Source organism: Propithecus coquereli, unplaced genomic scaffold, assembly GCF_000956105.1.
Source record: "Propithecus coquereli isolate 6110/MARCELLA unplaced genomic scaffold, Pcoq_1.0 Scaffold35, whole genome shotgun sequence".
Classification (NCBI taxonomy): domain Eukaryota; kingdom Metazoa; phylum Chordata; class Mammalia; order Primates; family Indriidae; genus Propithecus; species Propithecus coquereli.
The window spans coordinates 1,131,165-1,152,830 of NW_012149174.1; the positions used below are offsets into that span (position 1 = coordinate 1,131,165).

General features: G+C 32.4%; 1 protein-coding gene across 1 annotated transcript in view; it reads right to left on the reverse strand.

Annotated features, from left to right (window-relative positions):
• Positions 1–1,319: 1,319 nt before the first annotated feature.
• The window catches only part of HACE1 (HECT domain and ankyrin repeat containing E3 ubiquitin protein ligase 1), an 86,973-nt gene continuing 66,626 nt past the window's right edge, over positions 1,320–21,666 (reverse strand). Inside the window, exons 17-21 of the mRNA XM_012651162.1 lie at positions 15,667–15,798; positions 10,184–10,282; positions 9,835–9,905; positions 3,483–3,596; positions 1,320–2,952 (exon numbers count right to left, since the gene is read on the reverse strand). Of these exons, the coding sequence (XP_012506616.1) occupies positions 2,850–2,952; positions 3,483–3,596; positions 9,835–9,905; positions 10,184–10,282; positions 15,667–15,798 (519 nt within the window). The 3' untranslated portion in view covers positions 1,320–2,849. The remainder of the gene's footprint in view (positions 2,953–3,482; positions 3,597–9,834; positions 9,906–10,183; positions 10,283–15,666; positions 15,799–21,666) is intronic.

Genomic DNA, 21,666 nt, shown 5'->3' on the forward strand with positions numbered 1-21,666 from the left:
AATCACTCTTCTATACATCTTGATTATTTCACTTAACATACTTTAGAAACATTTACATACCAGTATGTATTGATCCATTTCATTCTTTGTAAATACTAATTAATATTCTATGGTTGTAACACATTATTAGTCAGCCCCCTACTGATAATACTTGAAATTATTCCCAGGTTTTCTCTATCACAAACAAGACTTCAGTGAACATTCTTGTACAAATATCTTTATGTACATGAACAAGTGGATCTGTAAAATAAATTCTAAGAAGTACAACTGTTGGGTTAAAGACTACGCGTATATTTTTAAAATTTAGTGCCACCAAATTGTCTTCCAAAGAATTTGTACCAATTTATACTCAGGGGAACATTTCTGATCAACAAAGATTCTTTAAAGCAGATTCCAATGCTTTCAAAGGCCAGGAAGGTAATGTAAATTACTCAAGCAGGCTGGGATAAGAAAATGGCAAAATGAAGAGCACATTCAGTCATTCAAAGAAGCAGCTTTTACTCAGTTCCAACATACTAATAATGCTTTGTAGGAATATGCATTCAATATTGTCAGGTTGTCTTATTTCTCAAAAAGAAGCCAAAACTCCAGAACTTCTGCATGAAATATCCAAGATTTTTTAAATGATAACTCACTCAAAATTCCAGAATTAAACACACATATGAGTAAGAATCATCTCTTGGGCCTCCAACTTGTGACCTGTGCTTTAAAGCTTGCGTTTCCCCTCAACCCCCAAACACCAGACTGTCACAATAGGAGGGGCTGTGTTCAGCAGAATGTTTCAAAGCTGGGATTTGCTTACACTACATTTTGTTTTGGGATTAACTACAAAATGGATTTTATTAACTATGTGGTCACTATTCCCTCAAACTATTTGGATAACTTAATCTACTCTTGCCCAGATCTTTTCATTAAGCAGCTTCCTACAATATGTTTCCTTGCCTTATATTTTTATTCCTTTAGAGCACTGTATTTTTGTTTTCTTCCTTATATGAAACTACTACGTTTTAAGAGCTGAATCATTTTCCTACTAATATAATCTTCTTTTACCCAAAGGGAAAGAAAATCTTTCTAATCACTTTTCTATACTACCTTGCATTCAACATAGCCATCCACTTACAGAAGAAATTGTGGGAATGGAGTAAATTAAAAAGACTTGCTGCCTCAAGTTTAAATAGTATTTTTAATCCATGTAAAAATCTTCTTACATTAACTACATTCTTATAAAAATAAAAACTATGAAAGAATAAATTCTGAAATTGCCAGATCTATATTAAAAAACATTCAAATTCATGGCTAAAATACCATGAAATACGTAATATTATCAACTATTTTACATAAATACTTGCAGAAAAACCAAGCTGACAAAGCCAATGTTTTGTATGATTATAAACAGAAATAGATGTCTGTAAACATTAAAATTATAAGTAATGTAATATGAAAGTAGTCAATTACCTATTTGAAAATTCAAAAGGCAATGACTTTTTATACAAGTTTCAAAAAATCAAAACTTAAAACATTATTAGCTTCAGTTATTGTAAATAAAATATTTAAATCTTCATTTTAGAGATTAACAGTAATTTTTAAACAAGTCCTAAATTTCATGTAATCTGTTGAGATATACTTTCTTAATATTAAGGAAGAAAACCAACAGTAACAAGAAAGAACCAAAAACAAAGCATTAAAGAAGGTTTATAATTTAACAAAGCTTTCAATGTATGTGTCTCTCAATTAAATATCACTGACAAATACACTGGCTGCTCAAGAGAAAATCTGTATATGTCATTTTACCAATAGTAATGTCACTGAATATTCTATTTTTAGTTTCCAGAGGCAAGGTCCTAACCATTACAAATTCGTTAGCATTTCTATGAGTGTTCCCACTTCCCATTCAAATGTATGCTGAAACTACTCCAGTATATCTTTTCAAAAGAAAATTGATCAGACCACCCAAAACTTCAAAAACCCTATGTTAGGCATGTATCACTTGAACTTGACATTTTAATCACAAAAGCAAGTTTCAGAAGTAAAACATTACTTATTTAAATTGTAATCTGCACATCAGATTACTTCTTCAGATGTATCCTCAGCACTCACAAGGTAATGAAAAAATATGGCAAAATATTATAATTTTACCTTCATTATAAATTAAAATAAGGCATAAGAAAAACTTTGAGACCACAATATATACATATGGAAAACTGACCACTGATAAGATGCAAATAATTCACACAATATAGTGTAAGCTTTAATATATACATCAGCTGTTAGTAACACCAGTCTAAATTCTGTATTATATATTAAAATATTACAAAGCTAAAAAAAATCATTGCAATATAGAATACAATGTGGGAAAATACATATTTGTGGCTTTATACACAATCTAAATTAATCCATCCTATACAATAGTTTTCCAAATATAAATGGCACTTTACATGCAATAAAACAACATACCAGCAGTTGGATCCTTATATAATTTACTATATAGAAAAATAAAGAGAAAATACCCTTTTAACAAGACAGTTACAGGCAGAGGTGGAATGTAGAACAAGATTTTCCTTAACACAATGTTAGATAAAATTAAATATGAAAAAAGGAAGAGTTTCTACTACTTTCAATTAGCATTTTTAAAACGTCTACTGTGATTTTTACATTTTCTAATTGTTTCACAGAGAAAACATAAAAGAGAAAAGAGAGAGAAAAAAACAGAAAACCTGATCCTTTATGAATTTTAAACATTAGCCCTGCCTATGGGTTGCATTTAGGCTGCTTTTCTGTTGACAGTTTCTTAAATTACTTCTGCCACTCTGAATTGTGCATCAGTAGTCAGATGAGTTTTCTAGACTTCATTATGCCATTGTGTAACCATAGCTGCCACAATGTAGTGCCACAAGAAGTCTGTCCTTGAGTATTTCTTTACTTGGGTATTCAGGTAACTTGAGCATGTTGATGCTTTAAAAAAAAATACACCACCATTAAACAGGAAATCTATGCAATTTCTGATTGTTTTGTCTAGCAGTGAAAACACTACTCATAATTAACATAAAACCATACTCTCAAATTTGCATTCAAATTGAAAAACCCTGAAGTAGTATTTAAAAAGAAGAAAAAAACTGCTGCATTGCAGTTTCTTTTAGTGTGCAAATGTAGTAGAAGAAAATAAGTTCCTTTCAGCTTAAAATAAATGAGCAATAGGGCAATTTAGTTTAAAATGATGGTGTAACTCAGTGATACTTATGACAGTGTAACTTTAGTGATACTTGAATCATATTCAATTAAATTAGGGTATTTGGGTTTCCCCAAACATTTCCCCTACCAAAAAAGGGAAGCAAAGAACTAAGGATAAGTGATTCCCAAATCCTGAGTAGATATCATAGATGAGGTCTTCCTCTCAATGCAGCAATATAGTAATTAGATCTCTGATCATTCAAAATTAATCAAAACAATTTGTAATACATGTAAAGAAAACCAATTTAACATACCACGTACTTGAAGTCGGTAAAAGATTTGGAGTATATGGCACAGCAGCAATTGTAAAGTTTTGCAATCCACTTCCACCCATGATATTAGCAAACCCACCATGCGGGACCCTGGAACTAAGAGTTTACATTTTAACATGTTATCATGAAAGAAAAATATTTATGACAGATATATTTCAAGTTCTAAGTTACCGTAAAGAATACGTTCAATTCTAGGACAACAACATGACATTTTGAATCTACAGAACTTCAACTCATTATTATAAATTACTTTGTGATCATTTAGCAAGCTTCCATAGAGACACCCTCCACATTTCCCTAAGACACACTGTGCTTTCAGCTGGCCATAGCACATATCTCTATTACTACATTTAGCATGTTGCATTTACAATTATTTGCTTTTATGTGTCTCCCTACTAAACTGGGACTAATTTGAGGGCCCAAACATGTCATATTTACATCTGTATCACTGGTGTTAGCAAAGTGCCTAGCATTTAACAGATATTCATTAAATATTTGCTAAATAAATGAAGGTTTGATTAATTAATTCAAGTAATAAAGGCTCGAACAAGTAATTCAAATGACTTCCCTATTTGTGAAAAATATCTACACCCAAAGGTGTTTTTGCTCTGTTTTGTTTTTCATAGTGGGAAAACTAAAAAATTCTTTACATTACTCTTTCCAGATATTCAGTATATCAAACATATTTTTTAAAATGTCACCTAACATAATGAGACCACAAGAAGGCTAACATTTAATGCATAACACATCACTAAAAAATTTAATCTTAGGTACATGACTGTAGAGAATGTAATGACAACTTCTCAAGTTCTATACAATTTGAAAGAAAATTAATATTTCAAATTAGCCTGTGTATGTAATCATGATTAAACAAACTGATCCTGGAAAAAAATTTTGTTGCTTTTAAAATGAAAATGCTGTAGTGCTTTTTGGATAAATTAGAATGATGGCAAAGAATAAGTATTAAATGCATACTCAAAGGCTAAAATTAAAAATGTTTTCTAACATATGGTTCACAGTACAAAGCATAATTCAGTTCACGTGAAGAAATGTTGAACTTCACATAGTCAAAACAATCTTGAAAAAGAAGAACAAAGGTGGAGGCTCAAACATCCTGATTTCATAATTTATTACAAAACTATGGTAATCAAAACACTGTGTTACTGGAATAAAGACAGACACGTAGACCAATGGAATAGAATAGAGAGGCCAGAAATAACCCCTCACATATATGGCCAAATGATTTTTGACAAGAGTGCCAACATTATTCAATGGGGAAAGGACAGTCTTTTCAACAAAGTATATTGGGAAAACTGGATACCCACTACAACAAAAATGAAGTTGAACCCTTACTTTACACCACATACAAAAATTAACTCAAAATGGATGTAAGAGCTAAAACTATAAAACTCTTAAAATAAAATATAGGGAAAAACCTTCATGACATTGAATTTGGTAATGATTTCTTACATATCACACCAAAAGCATATACAACAAAAGAAAAAATAGATAAGTTGGACTTCATCAAAATTAAAAACTTTTGGTCAGATGCAGTGGTTCACGCCTATAATCCCAGCACTTTAGGAGGCCAAGGCAGGAGGATCACTTGAGGGCAGGAGTTCAAGACCAGCCCGAGCAACACGGGGAGACCTTGCCTCTATAAAAAATAAAAAAAATTAGCCGGGCATGGTGGCGCACACCTGTAGTTCCAGCTACTTGGGAGGCTGAAACAGGAGGATTGCTTGAAGCCCAGGAGTTTGAGGCTGCAGTGAGCTACAAAGACACCACTGTACTCCAGCCAGGATGACAGAGAAGACTCTGTCTCAAAAAAGAGAATAATAATAATTAACATTTTTATACATCAAGGGACAGTATCAACAGAATGGAAAGGCAACCTATGAAATGAGAGAATATATTTGCAAATCATAAATCTGATAAGGGATTGACATACAGAATATATAAAGAACTCCTACATTAAAAAAACGAAGAGCCTGACTAATAAATAGACAAAGGACTAGAAAAGACAGTTCTCCAAAAAAGATACACAGCCAGTAAGCCCATGAAAAGATGCTCAACATCACTGATCACTAGGGAAATGCAAATCAAAACCACCATACCACTTCAAACTCATTAAGATGACCATTAGCAAAGAAAACCCAAACAGAAAATCATAAGTACAGGCAAGGATCTGGAGAAACTGCTGATGGGGATGTAAAATGGTAGAAAACAGGGGTTTTGTGGGTTCCTCAAAACATTAAAAATAGAATTACAATATAGAATTACCATGTGATCCAGCAATTCTACTTCTAGGTAGATATCCAAAGGAACTGCAGGGACTCAATGAAATATCTGTACATCCCCGTTCATAGCAGCATTTATTCACAATAGCCAAAAGGGAGAAGCAACCCAGGGGTTCGTCAACAGATAAATGGATAAAGCAAAGTGTGTGTACATATACAAGGGTTATTATTCAGCCTGAAAAAGGAAGGAAATTTTGACATATGGTACAACATGGATGCACCTTGAAGACATTATGCTAAGTGAAATAAGGCAATCACAAAAGGACAAACATTGTATGATTCCACTTATATGAGGTTCCTAGAGTAGTCAAATTCACAGAGACATCAAGTAGAATGGTGGTTGCCAGGGGCTAGGGGGAAGGAAGATGGGAAATTAGTTTTTAATATGTACAGAGTTTCAGTTGGGGAAAATGAAAAAATCTAAGAGACAGATGATGATGATAGTTGTATAACAATGAGAATGTACTTAATACCACAAAACTGTACACTTAAAAATTGTTAAGATGATAAATTTTATGATATCCATTTTTACCCCCCCACACACAGTCAAAAAAAATGCACCAGGATTTTCTATTTGAAATCATTGATATGTATACATTCACAGGGAAAAATCATTTAACAAGCCAATATAAAAGAATCCCTAAAAACAGCAATTTTCTCTTCTAGCTGGGAAGTAGTTTGGTTGCTATTACATGGTTTATCATAAAATTCCTGAGCTTACGTTAGTAATCCAAGTGAATATTAAAAGTATGCCTGAATCTTGCTAATAAAACACTAATGTATGAACAATTCCTACTTAGGGCAAGAGAATATCTAAAGACCTGGATATGTCTGTCTGTAAACTGAAATAAAATTCAATATTAATTAAACCATGTATTTTAACTTTTGCCTATATAATTAACAAGGGACAAAAGTCAGACTGTTCTGAGTTTCCTACAGAGGTAGAATTTAAAAATAAATATGACCACTTTATCAGGTCAAGATGAGAAAATAAACCTTGACATTGACTCACACAAGTTATAGCACAGTATTTCAGTATCAGGATGATCAGTCTAATGTCCTTCACATAACTAAATTTTGAATATTAAGTTTAAAAATTGGAAGATCCTCCAATTTTAACATCTAAATTGAAATTATTCTATAACCCTATATTCACGAACCATCCCTGAAGGCTTTCTCCTCTTCCTCTATACTATAAACAAATATGGGTGGGCTCCACACTTACATAATCAGTTGCTCTTACGCTAAGATCATAATTCATCAGGCATAAGCATGTATGAGAAAAATAAGTGAAATAGTCTTTGGTTGCATATTATGACAGCTATATCATAAAGTATAAAATTACAGTAAATAAAAATGGAATAATTCTATTTTATTCACAAGAAATCACCAAGTCTGATTCTTAAGGGGTAATGAAACAATAAGACACTTAAGATAGTCTTATAGATCAACAAAACATTAACAGTTGGTGCTACCATTGGAACACATTGGGTTTTTCAGTAAGTTGCACTAAATTGTACTATAGAGATGAAGAAAGATATCTCAGTATCTAAATATAAACAAGTAGATAATCTGAATTTTCCTAAAATTCCTAAAGAAAAAAAATACGCACTTTCAGTTTAGAATGGCAAATACTATACCTATACTAATGACTGGGAGTCTAATGTAAAAGGAAAATTATAGTTTAAAAAAACTTAAGACTTTCTGAGTTTGAACTCTAATTAGACTAAATATTTAAAGGTGGATTCTTCAGTCTGAGGGTGAAACAGATTTACGTAGTTTCCCCTCAGCTACCTCGGCTATTCTTTACCCACGTCCCTCACCTCCATTATGATGAATGTGGCACACTTCACGACCAGTTCAATAATAAACAGTGCAGTTCTTTTCAGCATTGCTAACAAGGACTATACTATTTAAACGGGAGGGACACTGTATATTACTAAGTCTAGTGTTTTTTTACTCTATGAGAGCAGCAATTTAACAGACTTAACTAAATACTAAAGAACCTGAGTAACTTTTCTGTATCTTAAAGACTCATACCAACCAAATCATGGGGAAAATATAATAATTCAGTAAATAGTGTTGAGGAATAAACCATTTAGAAAAATAAAAAAAGTTACATGGAAATCTGTAGACTTAATAAAGTTAAAAGGCAAATGATAAACTGGGAAAGATATTTGCTGAGTTAATAACCCTAATATACAAAGAACACTTAAAGCTGAATTTTTAAAAATGACTATCGTATACCAAAGAATAAAGAAAGGCAATTCATACCACACAAAAAAATAATATACATGATAAAAAATTATATGAAAATAAAAATCATTATACCCTGTGTGATACAAATAAAAGGAGTAAGTCCTCTCATTCCTTGCTGATGTCAATAGTGATACCTTTCTGGAAGGTAAATGAACAAATATGTATCAAGGTTGTAAAAATTCACATACTCTTCTATCCAAAAATTTCCCTTCTAAGAATTTATCCTATATAATCAGATTGCCCCCACAAGAATATAAGCACAAGAATTCCTTATTTATAGAGCATTATTCACAAACGGGAAAACTTAGCAATAAAGGACTAATTAAAGGAGGTCCATAAATGGAAAATAAAAAAAATTTTAATTACATAAATCTATAAATGGAAAAACTTTTAATAATATAGTGTTAAATTCAAAAAGTTATAAAATAATAACAATGGTTTTAAAAGGGAAAGATTTATATATGTGAAAAAAATTCTAGGAGAATAACCAAAATGTTATCAGTGATTATTTTTAGGAATTGAGAGCCGAGGTGACTTTTTTCCCCTTATATGTCTAACCTTCCTACATAGAAAATACAATTATTGTTTAATTCTTTTTATTAAATTACTCAAATCTCTGAGTATTTCTTGGCGTTCAGGCAAAAAAACAAACAAAAACCTAACAACGAGGTTTTCTTTGATATCTTTAGCCTATAACCTATTAACAGTCAAGTTTTATTCTTTAAAATTAGATTTATAGTGTGACTCTAACTATTTTCCTAACTATATAATTAAAAAACTAAAAAAAAAAAAGCAAAATGCTAATTGTGGTTATGTCTGAATAGTAGGATTACTTAATGGGATTTTTCATTTTCCTGTATTTTCTCCAGTTTCCAAATTGTTATATACTACTTTTTTAACCAAACAATGGTTATGCACTACTTTTAAAACTAAAAAGTCTTTAAAAATTATATATATATGCATTTTATACAGACACATTCACAATTCTGTTTTTAAATATGCAGAAAAAATAGTGAAATAAATACAACAGATTGTTTATAGTGGTAACTGCTGACAGGCTGTGGTTTTCCTTATTCTAATTTTCTGTGTTTTACAACTTTCCTAGATGAAACATGTCCATTCATAATGAAAAAACTGAAGTATTTTCATAAATAGAAACAGATGAAATTCTAAGTTACCAAAAATGAAAATCAGACTTTTTTTTACATCTTTCAGAAATATACGTTAAAAGAGTTAAATCATCGAGTTTTTTAATATCTATTATGTTTAATTGGCTCCAAAAATGGACTTTTCAAAGAAGTGTGGTATCAAAAATTATTTCTTAGGCCATAAATCTTAACACTTTAAAATGTGATAAGAATTACAGAAAAAATGCGGTGTATGGGTAATAATATATAGTGTGTCCATGTGTTATCCAGGGCAAATTGAATAGCCTCACTATTAAACCAAACCAGCAACAAACAAATATTAAAAATTTAGCTACTATCATTGACCTACCTGCAGAATGAAAAGATTACTACCAAATTATAAAGTATAATGCAATGATAGCCCTGATTGGAACTGTTTTTTTTTAATACATTAAATAAAGATTTATGGAGCACTATTACAAATGTTTTTTAATACCTAAATGAATCTTTGTTTAATACCTAAAACGGTGGAAAGAGAAATAAGACACCAACAACTCAGAGTAATAATTCTTCATTTTGATTATCTCTAAGCCATCAAAAAAGGAATACATTAAATTCTTTCCATATTATCACAAAAACACCTCTTACCTGCCAGTAACAAACTGCAAGAGAAGAACTCTCTCCTCTTGAGTAATATTTTCCACAACTTCCCAGAACCACTAACAACAAGAACAAAAAATTTAGCTCATGTTTTAGAGCAACTGCAGATTTAATATCAGAGAAATATGCAATATTCATAAAGCATATTTTATTCTATGAAATTCATTTATCAAAAATGATTTCATACAGAGCTTTCATATGCAATATTCCCATAAGAATAATTTAGGGAAATACTTTGCTTTGTTAATTAATGTAGGTTTTCATCCAACAGTGCTGAAAAGCTTACAAAATTAAATGGCAAAACTTAACTTCATTCTAAGCTCTAGAGAAATTTTACCTGAATAACTGGATCTTCTCTTTCATAGCCACTTGTGTATTCTGTATTTTTTATCCAATCACTCACATCAATTTCTGGCATGCCAGAAAGCAGTAGCTCCTTTGGGGAAGAAGAAAAATGTTTCAATAATCTTCTTCGGGAAAAAAAGTTATTACATTTAAATGGTAAATTTGCCTTAATTGGAAACTAATCCCATGTAAAACTGATATATTTTTGTGACAGTTCCTGCATGTCATCAATAACAAGCACTACTTGAGAGAGAATCCTTGACACTGATAATCTCAAATATTGTGAGATGTGGAGACATTTCCACATTGAAACAATATAATTAAAACATAAGAAGAGATCACAGTTTACATGTTTAAATATAAACATATGCAACAACTGTTTATATGTACAACAATTTTATGAACATTAGCTTTGGTTTACTTTATGTTTATTTCTATTTTATGATTTTTTGCAAATTTGTTAAATTCTATAAGGAGACAGTATTCTCAACATGAAAGTGACAACAAAGACCTGAATAATACTGGATTAAACAAGGGAAAGATAATCAAGAAATCCTTATCAATAAGCAAAAGGAGGTAATACAAAATGTTACTATTTTTAAAAAAGGATTTAGGCCTTTTACAAATTCTATTCTGGAATAGTTTGGATCCTTTAAAGTCAACTTTCCCCAAAGTCAGAAAAAAATGCAAGTTTCCTAATGACTCTTGACAGGTTTCTTTGTTCCAGGAAGATTATCAAACACACAAAATCTCAATCATATAACTAAAAATAAAATTAAGAATGGCAAAGTATTTACCATTATGCTTTTTAAGGGAACAAGAGAACACAAAAAGAGCTTGTCCACAGCTCTGAATTAGTTCATATTTCACAGTTGGATATGCTTACACTGTTGGGTGAGGCAATGATTGACCTACCCTTATTTATACTGACAAGCTAGAACATCATGGCTATTACAGGGATGTAGATGGTTAGATACACATGATTCAAAATCATGTCTCCTGTAACATACCTGGACCCTGTGCCCTGAACAAGACTTATATAAGGCAATGTCTGAAAACATTTCTGAGATCTATTCAGTGGTTCTTTAAGGTTCTCCCTTTTCCAGCTTATCCACGTGAGGTTGGATATTCTTCACATACTTCAATCAAACAATACATCACAACAGATTATGTGCAGAGGCAGTTATGAGAACTCGCTTATCTTCTATTAAGCCAGATATTAAAACAATTTGCAAAAATGTAGAACAATGACAATCATCCCACTATTTTTGTTTTGTTCTGGGAAATGCAGTTTTCATTTTTTAAATGTTTTTATATGAATAAAATATTTTACATTTCTGTTTTAATTTCAAGTACAGTAAATATCCATTGATGTAACCCACATAAACAAAACCTCTTTTGTTGCAAGGGGACCTAAGACCAAAAACTTTTAGAACTGCTAGTATAGGGTTTGTTTTAGTCCTCCTTGCCACAGTGCTCTAAAATACTCTCACTGGATGAAGATGTTCTAGTTAGTCTCCATTTACTACCCCCAAATACATTATCTACCTTCCTTTGCACTGCAGACTGGCTCTCCTGCCTGCTGGCTCCCTTGCCTGCTGCCTTGGGGTTGGGTTTGGTCTCTAGGAAACAGAGGCAGTAAGTAATCTGGAGGTGAGGGTATTCTCTGCTCCCTCCCTGCCTTCAACACCTCACTTTTGCAGTAGCCATGATTCCTCAACTACGCATACCACCAGGTGGCTGCTCCTTAGCAGTTCAGACTCTCATGGGGCTCTTGACAATAATTCCTCCACCCATTTCTTCAGTCCTAAGATGATAAAGGCTTTCTGCACTGTGGCCAGTATCTGGATGTATCACCAGACCTTGTTTATTCTTAACACCGCTCACATAGCCTCTTTAATAGTCTTTTTGTTAAAGTTTCTTTATTTGAGCCATCTGGGGAAATTCTTCCCCCTGGCAGGACCCTGATACAGATTTGTCAAAAAGGAGTAGGAATGAATTTTACCCATTTCTTACAATTCATGAGTTTAATCCTTTTCCCTTCTAGGCTGGAGATAAGCTTTTAATAATATTAATATTATTGTACTTATTGTTAGTAAGTACAAATAAAAATGACTAAGATTATATTCTCTCAAGAAATTTGAAGCATTTCATGAATATCATTTTATTTGTTATGCTTTTTGGGAAGAGGTAGAAAGATCTTTATTATGCCACTTAACTGGGCAAAAAAAGTTACTAAATTAACTGAAAACAAATAGATGAAACGGTAACTTCACAATAAAAAATATACATAACAAAAATATTTTAAGTCTCAATCACTAATTTACTTGTTTTTAAAAATATAACAAAATAACTGAATCCATCTGTTGGAACTGGATGTAACGTACACAACCAATACTAAAGGTCAGAAATGGAATCATGCAAGTATTTATAGCCATCAGCTTACCCAGCATTCACATGACTCAATGTTTTTATATTCTGGTACCATCATGGATAAACTCATAAGCAGCACAGTATGAAAGAATAGTCCAGAATCACCTCTTGACTTAGTACTGCCTTCTATCTATGATCGATGAATACACTTCCAGTTTAGAACACTGGAGATACTAGATATCACCTCCTCACTAAAACTCTAGAATTTAACCTGAATCCTTTAACTCAGATGCACATCTAGCTATTTCCAATAATTTTTTTTAAAGTTTCCTTTATCAGTATAGTATTGCCCTTTCCTATGAAAGAGACAAAGTCATCTGAAAGGTTCTGAAACCATGTCTCACTTATTACTCATGCCATCAAGAGGAAGTTTGGCAATATCGATGAAGAGATCTGAGCTCTGAGGTCAGAGAACACGGGTTCACAGACCGGCTCTAACACATATTTTAAGACCATGAGCAAATACCATACCTTCTTTGGCATCTATAAAATGAGGATAATAATACTTACCTCAGAGGTTTGTTGTGACGATTTTAAAAGTTAATACATATAAATTGCCTGGCAAATAATAAACGCTTAATAATAATTATTATCACCATATAAATCAGGGCCATGCCTATAATATTGATCTTCCCAAAATAATCCCACCATATGAATCAGCTCAATCTAGTAAATCCAAAGTACAAGACAAGCTAGGAATCCTGACCTAACTTCTAATATAAGAACCACAATTAAAAACTTACCAGTAGCAGAAGTGAATTTGAAAGATAAAGGAATAAAGCTTTTAGAAGAAAACATAGGAAAATACCTTCATGATCTTGGAATAAGAAATAGTTCCTTGAGCAGGACACAAAAATCTTCATCCATTTAAAAAAAAAAAACAAACTGATAAACTGAACTGTGTTAAAACTAAAAATTTTTATTTACTGAAAGATACCAGAAGATATTCACAACACATGTATCTGACAGAAGACTCATATAAAGAATAAAGAATCCTACAAATCAGTAACAAAAACATAGAAAAGACAATAGAGAAGTGGACAAATTAGTAAGACACTTCAAAATCAAGAGTACACAGAATGGCCATAAACATAAAAGGTGTGCAACTTCATCAGTCATCAGGGAAACACAAATTAAAATCACAAGACCACTACTTATCTACCAGAATGGTAAAAATGAAGAAGACAGGAAATATCAAATGCTGATGAGAACATGGAACACTCAGAACTCTAATACACGCTGGTAGGAGTATAAATTGACACACCATTTTGGAAACCTATTTGCTAGTATCTACTAAAATGGAATACATGCACATCCTATGTCCCAACAATCCCATTCCAAGGTACATAACCTACAGAATGCACACATATGTTCTCCTAAAGATAAACACTACAATATTTGTAGCAGCAGGACTTGAAACAGCTCAGAACTGAAAAGTACCTACTAAATGTTCATCAAGAGTAGAAAAGACAAAAGGAAACTGATACAATGAAATACTATTCAGCAATTAAAATGAATAAATTACAACTGCATGCAATGAGTCTCACAAACAAAAAGTCGAGCTATTAATAAAAAAGCCAGATCTGTTCTATTTATACAGTTCTAAAAGAGGCAAACCTAATCTATAATTTTAGAAGTCAGGAGAATGGTTACCCTTGAGGAGGGATAGGAATTAGAAGGGGACATTAGTGTGATATATGAGGTGCTAGGATTTCTCTGTTTCTTAATCTGGGTGCAGGTTTCATAGGTGTGTTCAGTTTGTTAAAACTCATCAAGCTGTACATTTATGATGTGTGTACTGTTCTGGGTGTATATTATAATTCAATAAAAAGTTTTATAAATTTACTATCAGTAAATCATAAGGCAGTTTTCATCAATTATTTTTGTTGTTGTTATATGTTTTTTACATACACATAGGTCCAGAAAATAATGTAATTCTCTGTTTTGAACTTCAAAAGGTTAATTTAATCCAAGTATAGTACAGAAAAAGTCAGCTTTCAGTCATGTCTAATTATAGCTAATAAGAGTCCTTCATTTTTACATGCTAAAAATAACTTCTGTTGTTACATAAAAATTGGATGAATCTATGCTAATTGAAGCCATTACTCTTACAGATAAAAACACAAAAAAAATCTCAAAATTTGTTTAATGAAACTAAGTCACAATGAACTTCAAAATTTATCAGCAAATTTTGTTTCCTAAGATATACTATGAGTGAAACATTAAAAATACTGACATATATGTAACATTAAAGGTATATATTGGTATCCTTATTCATATATTAAAATAAAAGGTATAGGGTAAAACTAATTTTATGAGACAGATAAAAACCAAAGAGTACTTTTCTACTAATCTGGAATTTACTATTCCAAATTATATTTTTTAAATATAATGAGAAAACATTTATACTTTATTTAAAATACTGTGTTTTATTAAGGATTTAAACAACTCAGAGTTTGAAAATAATTATCAAAAATAAAAGAGAAAAAAGCAAATGGAGAAAAATATAGACATAAATCATATAAAATTAGAAATCCTGTTCGATTACAAAAGCAGCAAAACAAAACATTCATTAGGGACTAGAACATAGCAAAACAGTGGACTATAGAAAGGTTTGAAATATAGAATTATAAAATTACACACGTGGCAAAACTAAGTTGCTGGAGAAGATAACACCTATACAACAAGAAAAACTCTCAAACTTTTTGAAAGTACAAGGAGCTAGTATCAGCACTCTACTTCACGTGGTCAAACAAAAATTCACAAATAATGTGGAATACTGCTTAAGGAAAGACTAGCCTTCAACATCTCCCATGTAGAAGATACAGAAATATATTCCATTTTTGTTTATTACCATTTCACCCTATTTCACATTAAGGAATTGCTAATCTGGTTATTGAGTTTAAGAGAACTACAACCACAAGCAAATCTCTAAAAATGAACATTAAACCAAAATGTCTCATTATACATTATTTCATTCGTTATAGTATTCCAAAATTATTTCTGAATTACATCAACTAAAAAACTGATGTTTTTCCTTACCAATTCATATTCATCAAAAAGCTGTATGAGGGAAGGTGGAATGAACATATGAAAGCCTTGTAAGAAAGCATTGATCTGAGGCTGAATGGCTCTTGTCATTCGAAGTTCAGTAACAAGCTGGACATATTCTGCCTATAAGAAAAACAAGTTTTTGTGATTTCTTTTTTAAGTTTCACATACTTAAGATAACATTGATGTAATCATTTCTCATTTAAGAGGTAAAGATTTTGAATAAATTTGGCACCAATATTCATAAATCTCAGCAAACCAGTAAACAAACCATCATTCACTAAGCCGTTTAGGCCCAAAATCTTAGCAATCAATCACTCATGACTGCTCTCAAACCCTACATCAGCTGGTGCTATCAGATCTACCTTTAAAAAATATTCTGAATCTGCCCTTGTCTTACTACCTCCACTTCTAGCACCCTTGCCCAAGCCATCATCATCTCTCACCTACATTACCACAACATCTGGTGTCCCTGTTTCCACTTTTGCACCTGTACTGCTTCTTCTCCATCCCACAGCTGGAGTGATTTTTTTGTAATAAATAAATAAATAAGTAAGTAAGTATAAAATTCAGATCAGGTAAAAATCCAAATTTGGCGCTAAATATCTGGCCTCTGCCTTGCCTTCTGATCTCATTTCCTTTCTTCCCCTAGCTCGCTCACTCAATTCTAGTTTCCCTGGCCTTCTGGCTATTCCCCAAACACAAGCTGGTTCAGGCCTCAGTGCCTTTATACTTCCAAGTCTCTCTCACTGAACTGTCTCATTAGAATGTAATCTCTCTGCAGGCAGGGGCTTTGTTTTGTTCACCAGTATATATCCCCAGCTCCTAAAAAAATGGCTGCCACTTTCTAAGTGTTCAACAAGTATGTGATGAATGAATACATACATTCATCAAATTCACTTAATACATACTTAGAACTTGATAAAATGGCTCATTTTAGCATAGCCAATTCAATTCTGTGTTAAGGTGAGCTATTTCACAATTTTATTTTAAAATACATCATCATCACAGAAAATATTGTCACTTAAAATTTAACTGGTAATTTAAAAAATGTATTTTGGCTTAGATCAGAATGAATTGTTATTCATTCTGATCTACACACACACACAGAGTGTGTGTGTGTGTGTGTGTATATATATATATATATATATATATATATATAGAGAGAGACACTTTATCAGATGTTATCATTTATATATTTTTAAATTACTTCTCATGAAACTTTATGAGTTAAGAGCAATATGCTGTATAGGTATATAGTTCTCACCTACTGGGAATGAATACTCTAAACACAGAGGGGAGACAGCTTGTTTTAGTTCCCTTCCTTTATTTTTTTTTTTTTTTTTGGCACTAATTTGACACTCGGTTAAAAAAAAAAAAGATAAAAATGGAAACAAAAAAACAGGCACTAAAGGCAGAAAGTTATTATATAACCGTTGGCTATGAATTCTCCATACCGTTCAGAGCTAGAGAAGTGTCGTAGTGGATTCCTCACATCTCTCCCCAAACCCCAATCGGCTTCTTGTGCAATTTAGCACAAGGAAATCTACCATATCTGCTTTCAATCTACTCCCATCCCCAAATCCCGTCCCACCAACGAATGGTGGAAAGGTTTTCCCCACTATATAGGAATTAATCAGTTACTAAAAGTTACATACAGGTAGTTCCTACAGAGAGGGAGATAGAAATGTATACCAAGAAATCAAACAGAAACATATACTAAATTTCCAGAGTCCAAGCCAAGAAATAACATATTATAAAACACTTCCAAGTGATGACAGCAGTGATTTCAGCATTAGCATATGATTATCTTTTACTTACTTTATGTCTATTCTCATTAAAACTGTTTACTACATGTACTAAAATTTTTCTGTCCCATTCATTAATTATACGCCTATGTTTAAGGTGCTATATGAGATCCTACCTTCCCTAAACAAGAATGACTATTTTTCAAGAGGTTTTGGCTTTATAATCTTAAAGTGCTATTCAATAACCACTATTCAAGACCTTAACAAATTATGAAGCATGAAAATAAGATTTCTGAATTGCTCAAGTGAACTTTACCTATTTTAATTGCATTTCATATCTATCAGAATAGTATACAATCTTTTTATCAATTAATTTCTATTATTTCCTCCTACATTCTATTTTTATAAATTAATTTTCAAATATAGTACTCTATCCTCACACTTTTTCTTCTATTTCTTTAATAGTAATTATGTTCTACATTTATGTCAGTAACCCAGTCTAGGTACTGGATATCAATTTGTGAAAATCAGCTCATTCAAATCCCAGTCTTCATAATAATTAATGTAAATGTGGATGGCTGTTGAAATACATTATTTTTCTTTAAAATAGTAAAATCCTAGTCATCACAAACCCCTCTGAGTTGTTCAATAATTTAAGAGTTTTCCAGAGAGATGAAAGATAGCTATGTTCAAAAGAAAAATCTAAATCAAACTACTTCTAAAATATGTTTTCCTGCCTCCATACACCTTCAAACACAGTAACACAAATTAACATTTTCTTGACAATACAATTATTTCTTATGGCTGAGAAGTATTCCATTTTGTCTGTGTGTGTGTATATACACATATATGTATATAGATCATATTTTCTTTATCTAATTATCCTCTTATGGACACTTAGGTTGATTCTAGATCTTTACTATTGTGAATAGCATGGCAATAAACATATGGGTGTAGTTAACTTTTTGACATCATAATTTCCTTTCCTTTGGGTAGATCCCTAGTAGTGGGATTGCTGGATTGAATGGTAGTTCTATTTTTAGTTCTTTGAGAAATCTCCATACTGTTTTCCACAAAGGTTGTGTTAATTTACACTCCCATCAACAGTGTAAGAGTTCCATTTTCTCCACATCCTCACCGACAGCTGTTACTTTTTGTCTTTTTAATAATAGCCTTCCAACTGGGATAAGATGATACCTTATTGTGGTTTTAATTTGCATTTCTCTGATTAGTGATGCTGAACATTTTTTCATATGCCTATTGGCCATTTGTATGTCTTCATTTGAAAAATTCATGTCCTTTGCCTACTTTTTAATGGGATTATGTGGGGTTTTTTGTTGTTGTTGAGTTGAGTTCCTCATAAATTCTGGATATTAGTCTCCTGCTGGATGCATAGTTTGCAAATATTTTTTTCCATTCTGCAGATTGTCTGTTCACTCTATTGATTATTTCCTTTGCTGTGCGGAAGCTTTTTAGTTTAATTATGTCCCATTTTTCTAATTCTGTTTTTGTTGCCTGTGCTTTTGAGGTCTTAATCATGAATTCTTTGTCTAGAACAAAACCCAGAAAAGTTTTCTCTAGGTTTCCTTCTAGTGTGTTTATACTTTCGGGTCTTACCTTTAAGTTGACTTTTGAATATGGTGAGAGATAGGGGTCTAGTTTCATTCTTCGGCATCTGGAAATCCAATTTTCTCAGCACCATTTATTGAAAAGGTTGTACTTTCCTCATTTTACATTCTTGTCAACTTTGGCTGTAAATATGTGGCTTTATTTCTGTGTTCTCTATATTGTTCCATTGATTTATGTGTCTATTTTTGTATCAGTACATGCTGTTTTGGTTACCACAACCTTGTAGTATAATTTGAAATCAGGTAATGTGATGTTTCCAGATTTGTTCTTTTTGCTCAAGATTGCTTTGGCTATTCAGGCTCTTTTTTGGTTGCATATGAATTTTAGGATTTTTTTTTTAATACTGTGAAAAATGAAGTTGGTATTTTTGATAGAAATTATATTCAATCTACAGATTGCTTTGGGTAATATGGTCATTTCAACAGTATCAATTCTTCTGATGCATGAGCATGGGAAGTTTTTCCATTTGTTTGTGCATCCACAATTTCTTTCATCAGTGTTTGCAGATTCCTTGTAGAGATCTTCCACTTCCTTTGGTAAATATAATCATATTTTTTGTAGTTATTGTAAATGGGATTGCCTTCTTGATTTGGTTTGAGGTAAATCATTACTGATGCATAGAAATGCAACTGATTTTTGTATCTTCATTTTTTATCCCAAAACTTCACTGAATTTATTTATCAAATCTAAGGTTTTTTTGGTGAAGTCTTCAGAGTTTTCTAGATATAAGACCGTATCATCAGCAAAGAGGTATAAATTGACTTCCTCTTTTCCAGTTTGGATGCCTTGTATTTCTTTCTCTTGCCTGATTGCTCTGGCTAGGACTTCCAGCACTATGTTGAATAGAAGTGGTGAAAAACTGGGCATCCTTGTCTTGTTCCAATTCTTAGAGGGAATGCTTTTAACTTTTTTTCATTCAGTATGATGTTGGCTGTGGGTTTGTTGTATTAACATATGACCTTTATTGTTTTGTTTTGTTTTCCCAAGGAAGGGTCTTGCTCTGTCACCCAGGCTGCAGTGCAGTGGCTTCATCACAACTCACTGCAACCTCAAACTCCTGGGCTCAAGCGATTCTTCTGCCTCAGCCTCCTGAGTAGCTGGGACTACAGGCACATGCCACCACACCCAGCCAATTTTTCTATTGTTTGTAGAGACAGGGTCTTGCCCTTGTTCTTGCTCAGGCTGGTCTCAAACTCCTGACCTCAAGCAATCCTCCCACCTGACCCTTATATTTTGAGGTATGTTCTTTCTATACCTAGTTTGTTGAGGGTTTTTATCATGAAGGGATGCTGAATTTTACCAAATGCTTTTTCTGCATCTATTGAGATATGTTTTTTGTCCTTAATACTATTTATGTGATATATCACATTTACTGATTTGTGTATGTTGAATCATCCTTGCATGCCTGGCACAAAGCCCACTTGATCACGGTATATTATCTTTTTGATGTGCTGTTGGATTCGGTTTGCTAGTATTTTGTTGAGGATTTTTTTTTCATCTATGTTCCTTAGGGATATTGATGTGTAGTTTCCTTTTCTTCTTGTGTCCTTGTCTCATTTTGATATTAAGGTGATATTAGCCTTGTAGAATGAGTTAGGGAAGATTCTTTCCTTCTAAAACTTTTGGAACAGTTTCAGTAGGATAAGTACCAGTTCTTCTCTGCATGTTTGGCAGAATTTGGCTGTAAATCTGTCTGGTTCTGGGTTTTTCTTTTTTTGGAGATTTTTTTTTATCACTGACTCAATTTGCTACTCACTACTGGTCTGTTCAGTTTTCTATTTCTTTCTAGTTCAATTTTGGGAGGTTATATATTTCCAGAAATGTATCCATTTCCTTTAGGTTTTCTAGTTTGTTAGCATAGAGATGTTCACAGTAGTCTCTGATGATCTTTTGTATTTCCGTGGTTATCAGTTGTAATGTGTCTCCTTTCTCATTTCTGATTTTATTTGGATCTTCTCTCTTCTTTTCTTGGTTAGTCTAGCGAGTGGTTTATCAATTTTGTTTACCTTTTCAAAGAACCAACATTTTGTTCCATTGATCCTATTTTTTGAGGTCTCTATTTCATTTTAGTTCTGCTCTGATCTCTGTTATTTCTTTTCTTCCGCTAACTTTGGGTTTGGTTTGTGCTTGCTTTTCTAGCTCCTTGAGGTATGATGTTAGGTTGTTAATATTGAGTCATAACATCACTTCATACCCCATAAATACATACAGTTATAATTTGTCAATTTACAATTAAAACAAAAATTTAAAAAATAAAAAGAACTGATGTAAGCTGGCAGTAGGAAATCTTTTATTCCGAACAAATGGCATATCCTAGGAAAGTCACATCTGTTCCCACCAGAGTTTTGTTGTCTTTTTTTTTTTTTTTTTGAGACAGAGTCTCACTCTTTTGCCTGAGCTAGAGTGCCGTGGCGTCATCCTAGCTCACAGCAACCTCAAACTCCTGGGCTCAAGCAATCCTACTGTCTCAGCCTCCCACATAGCTGGGACTACTGGCATGCGCCACCATGCCTGGCTAATTTTTTTTCTACATATTTTTAGTTGTCCGATTAATTTCTTTCTATTTTTAGTAGAGACAGGGTCTTGCTCTTGCTCAGGCTGGTCTCGAACTCCT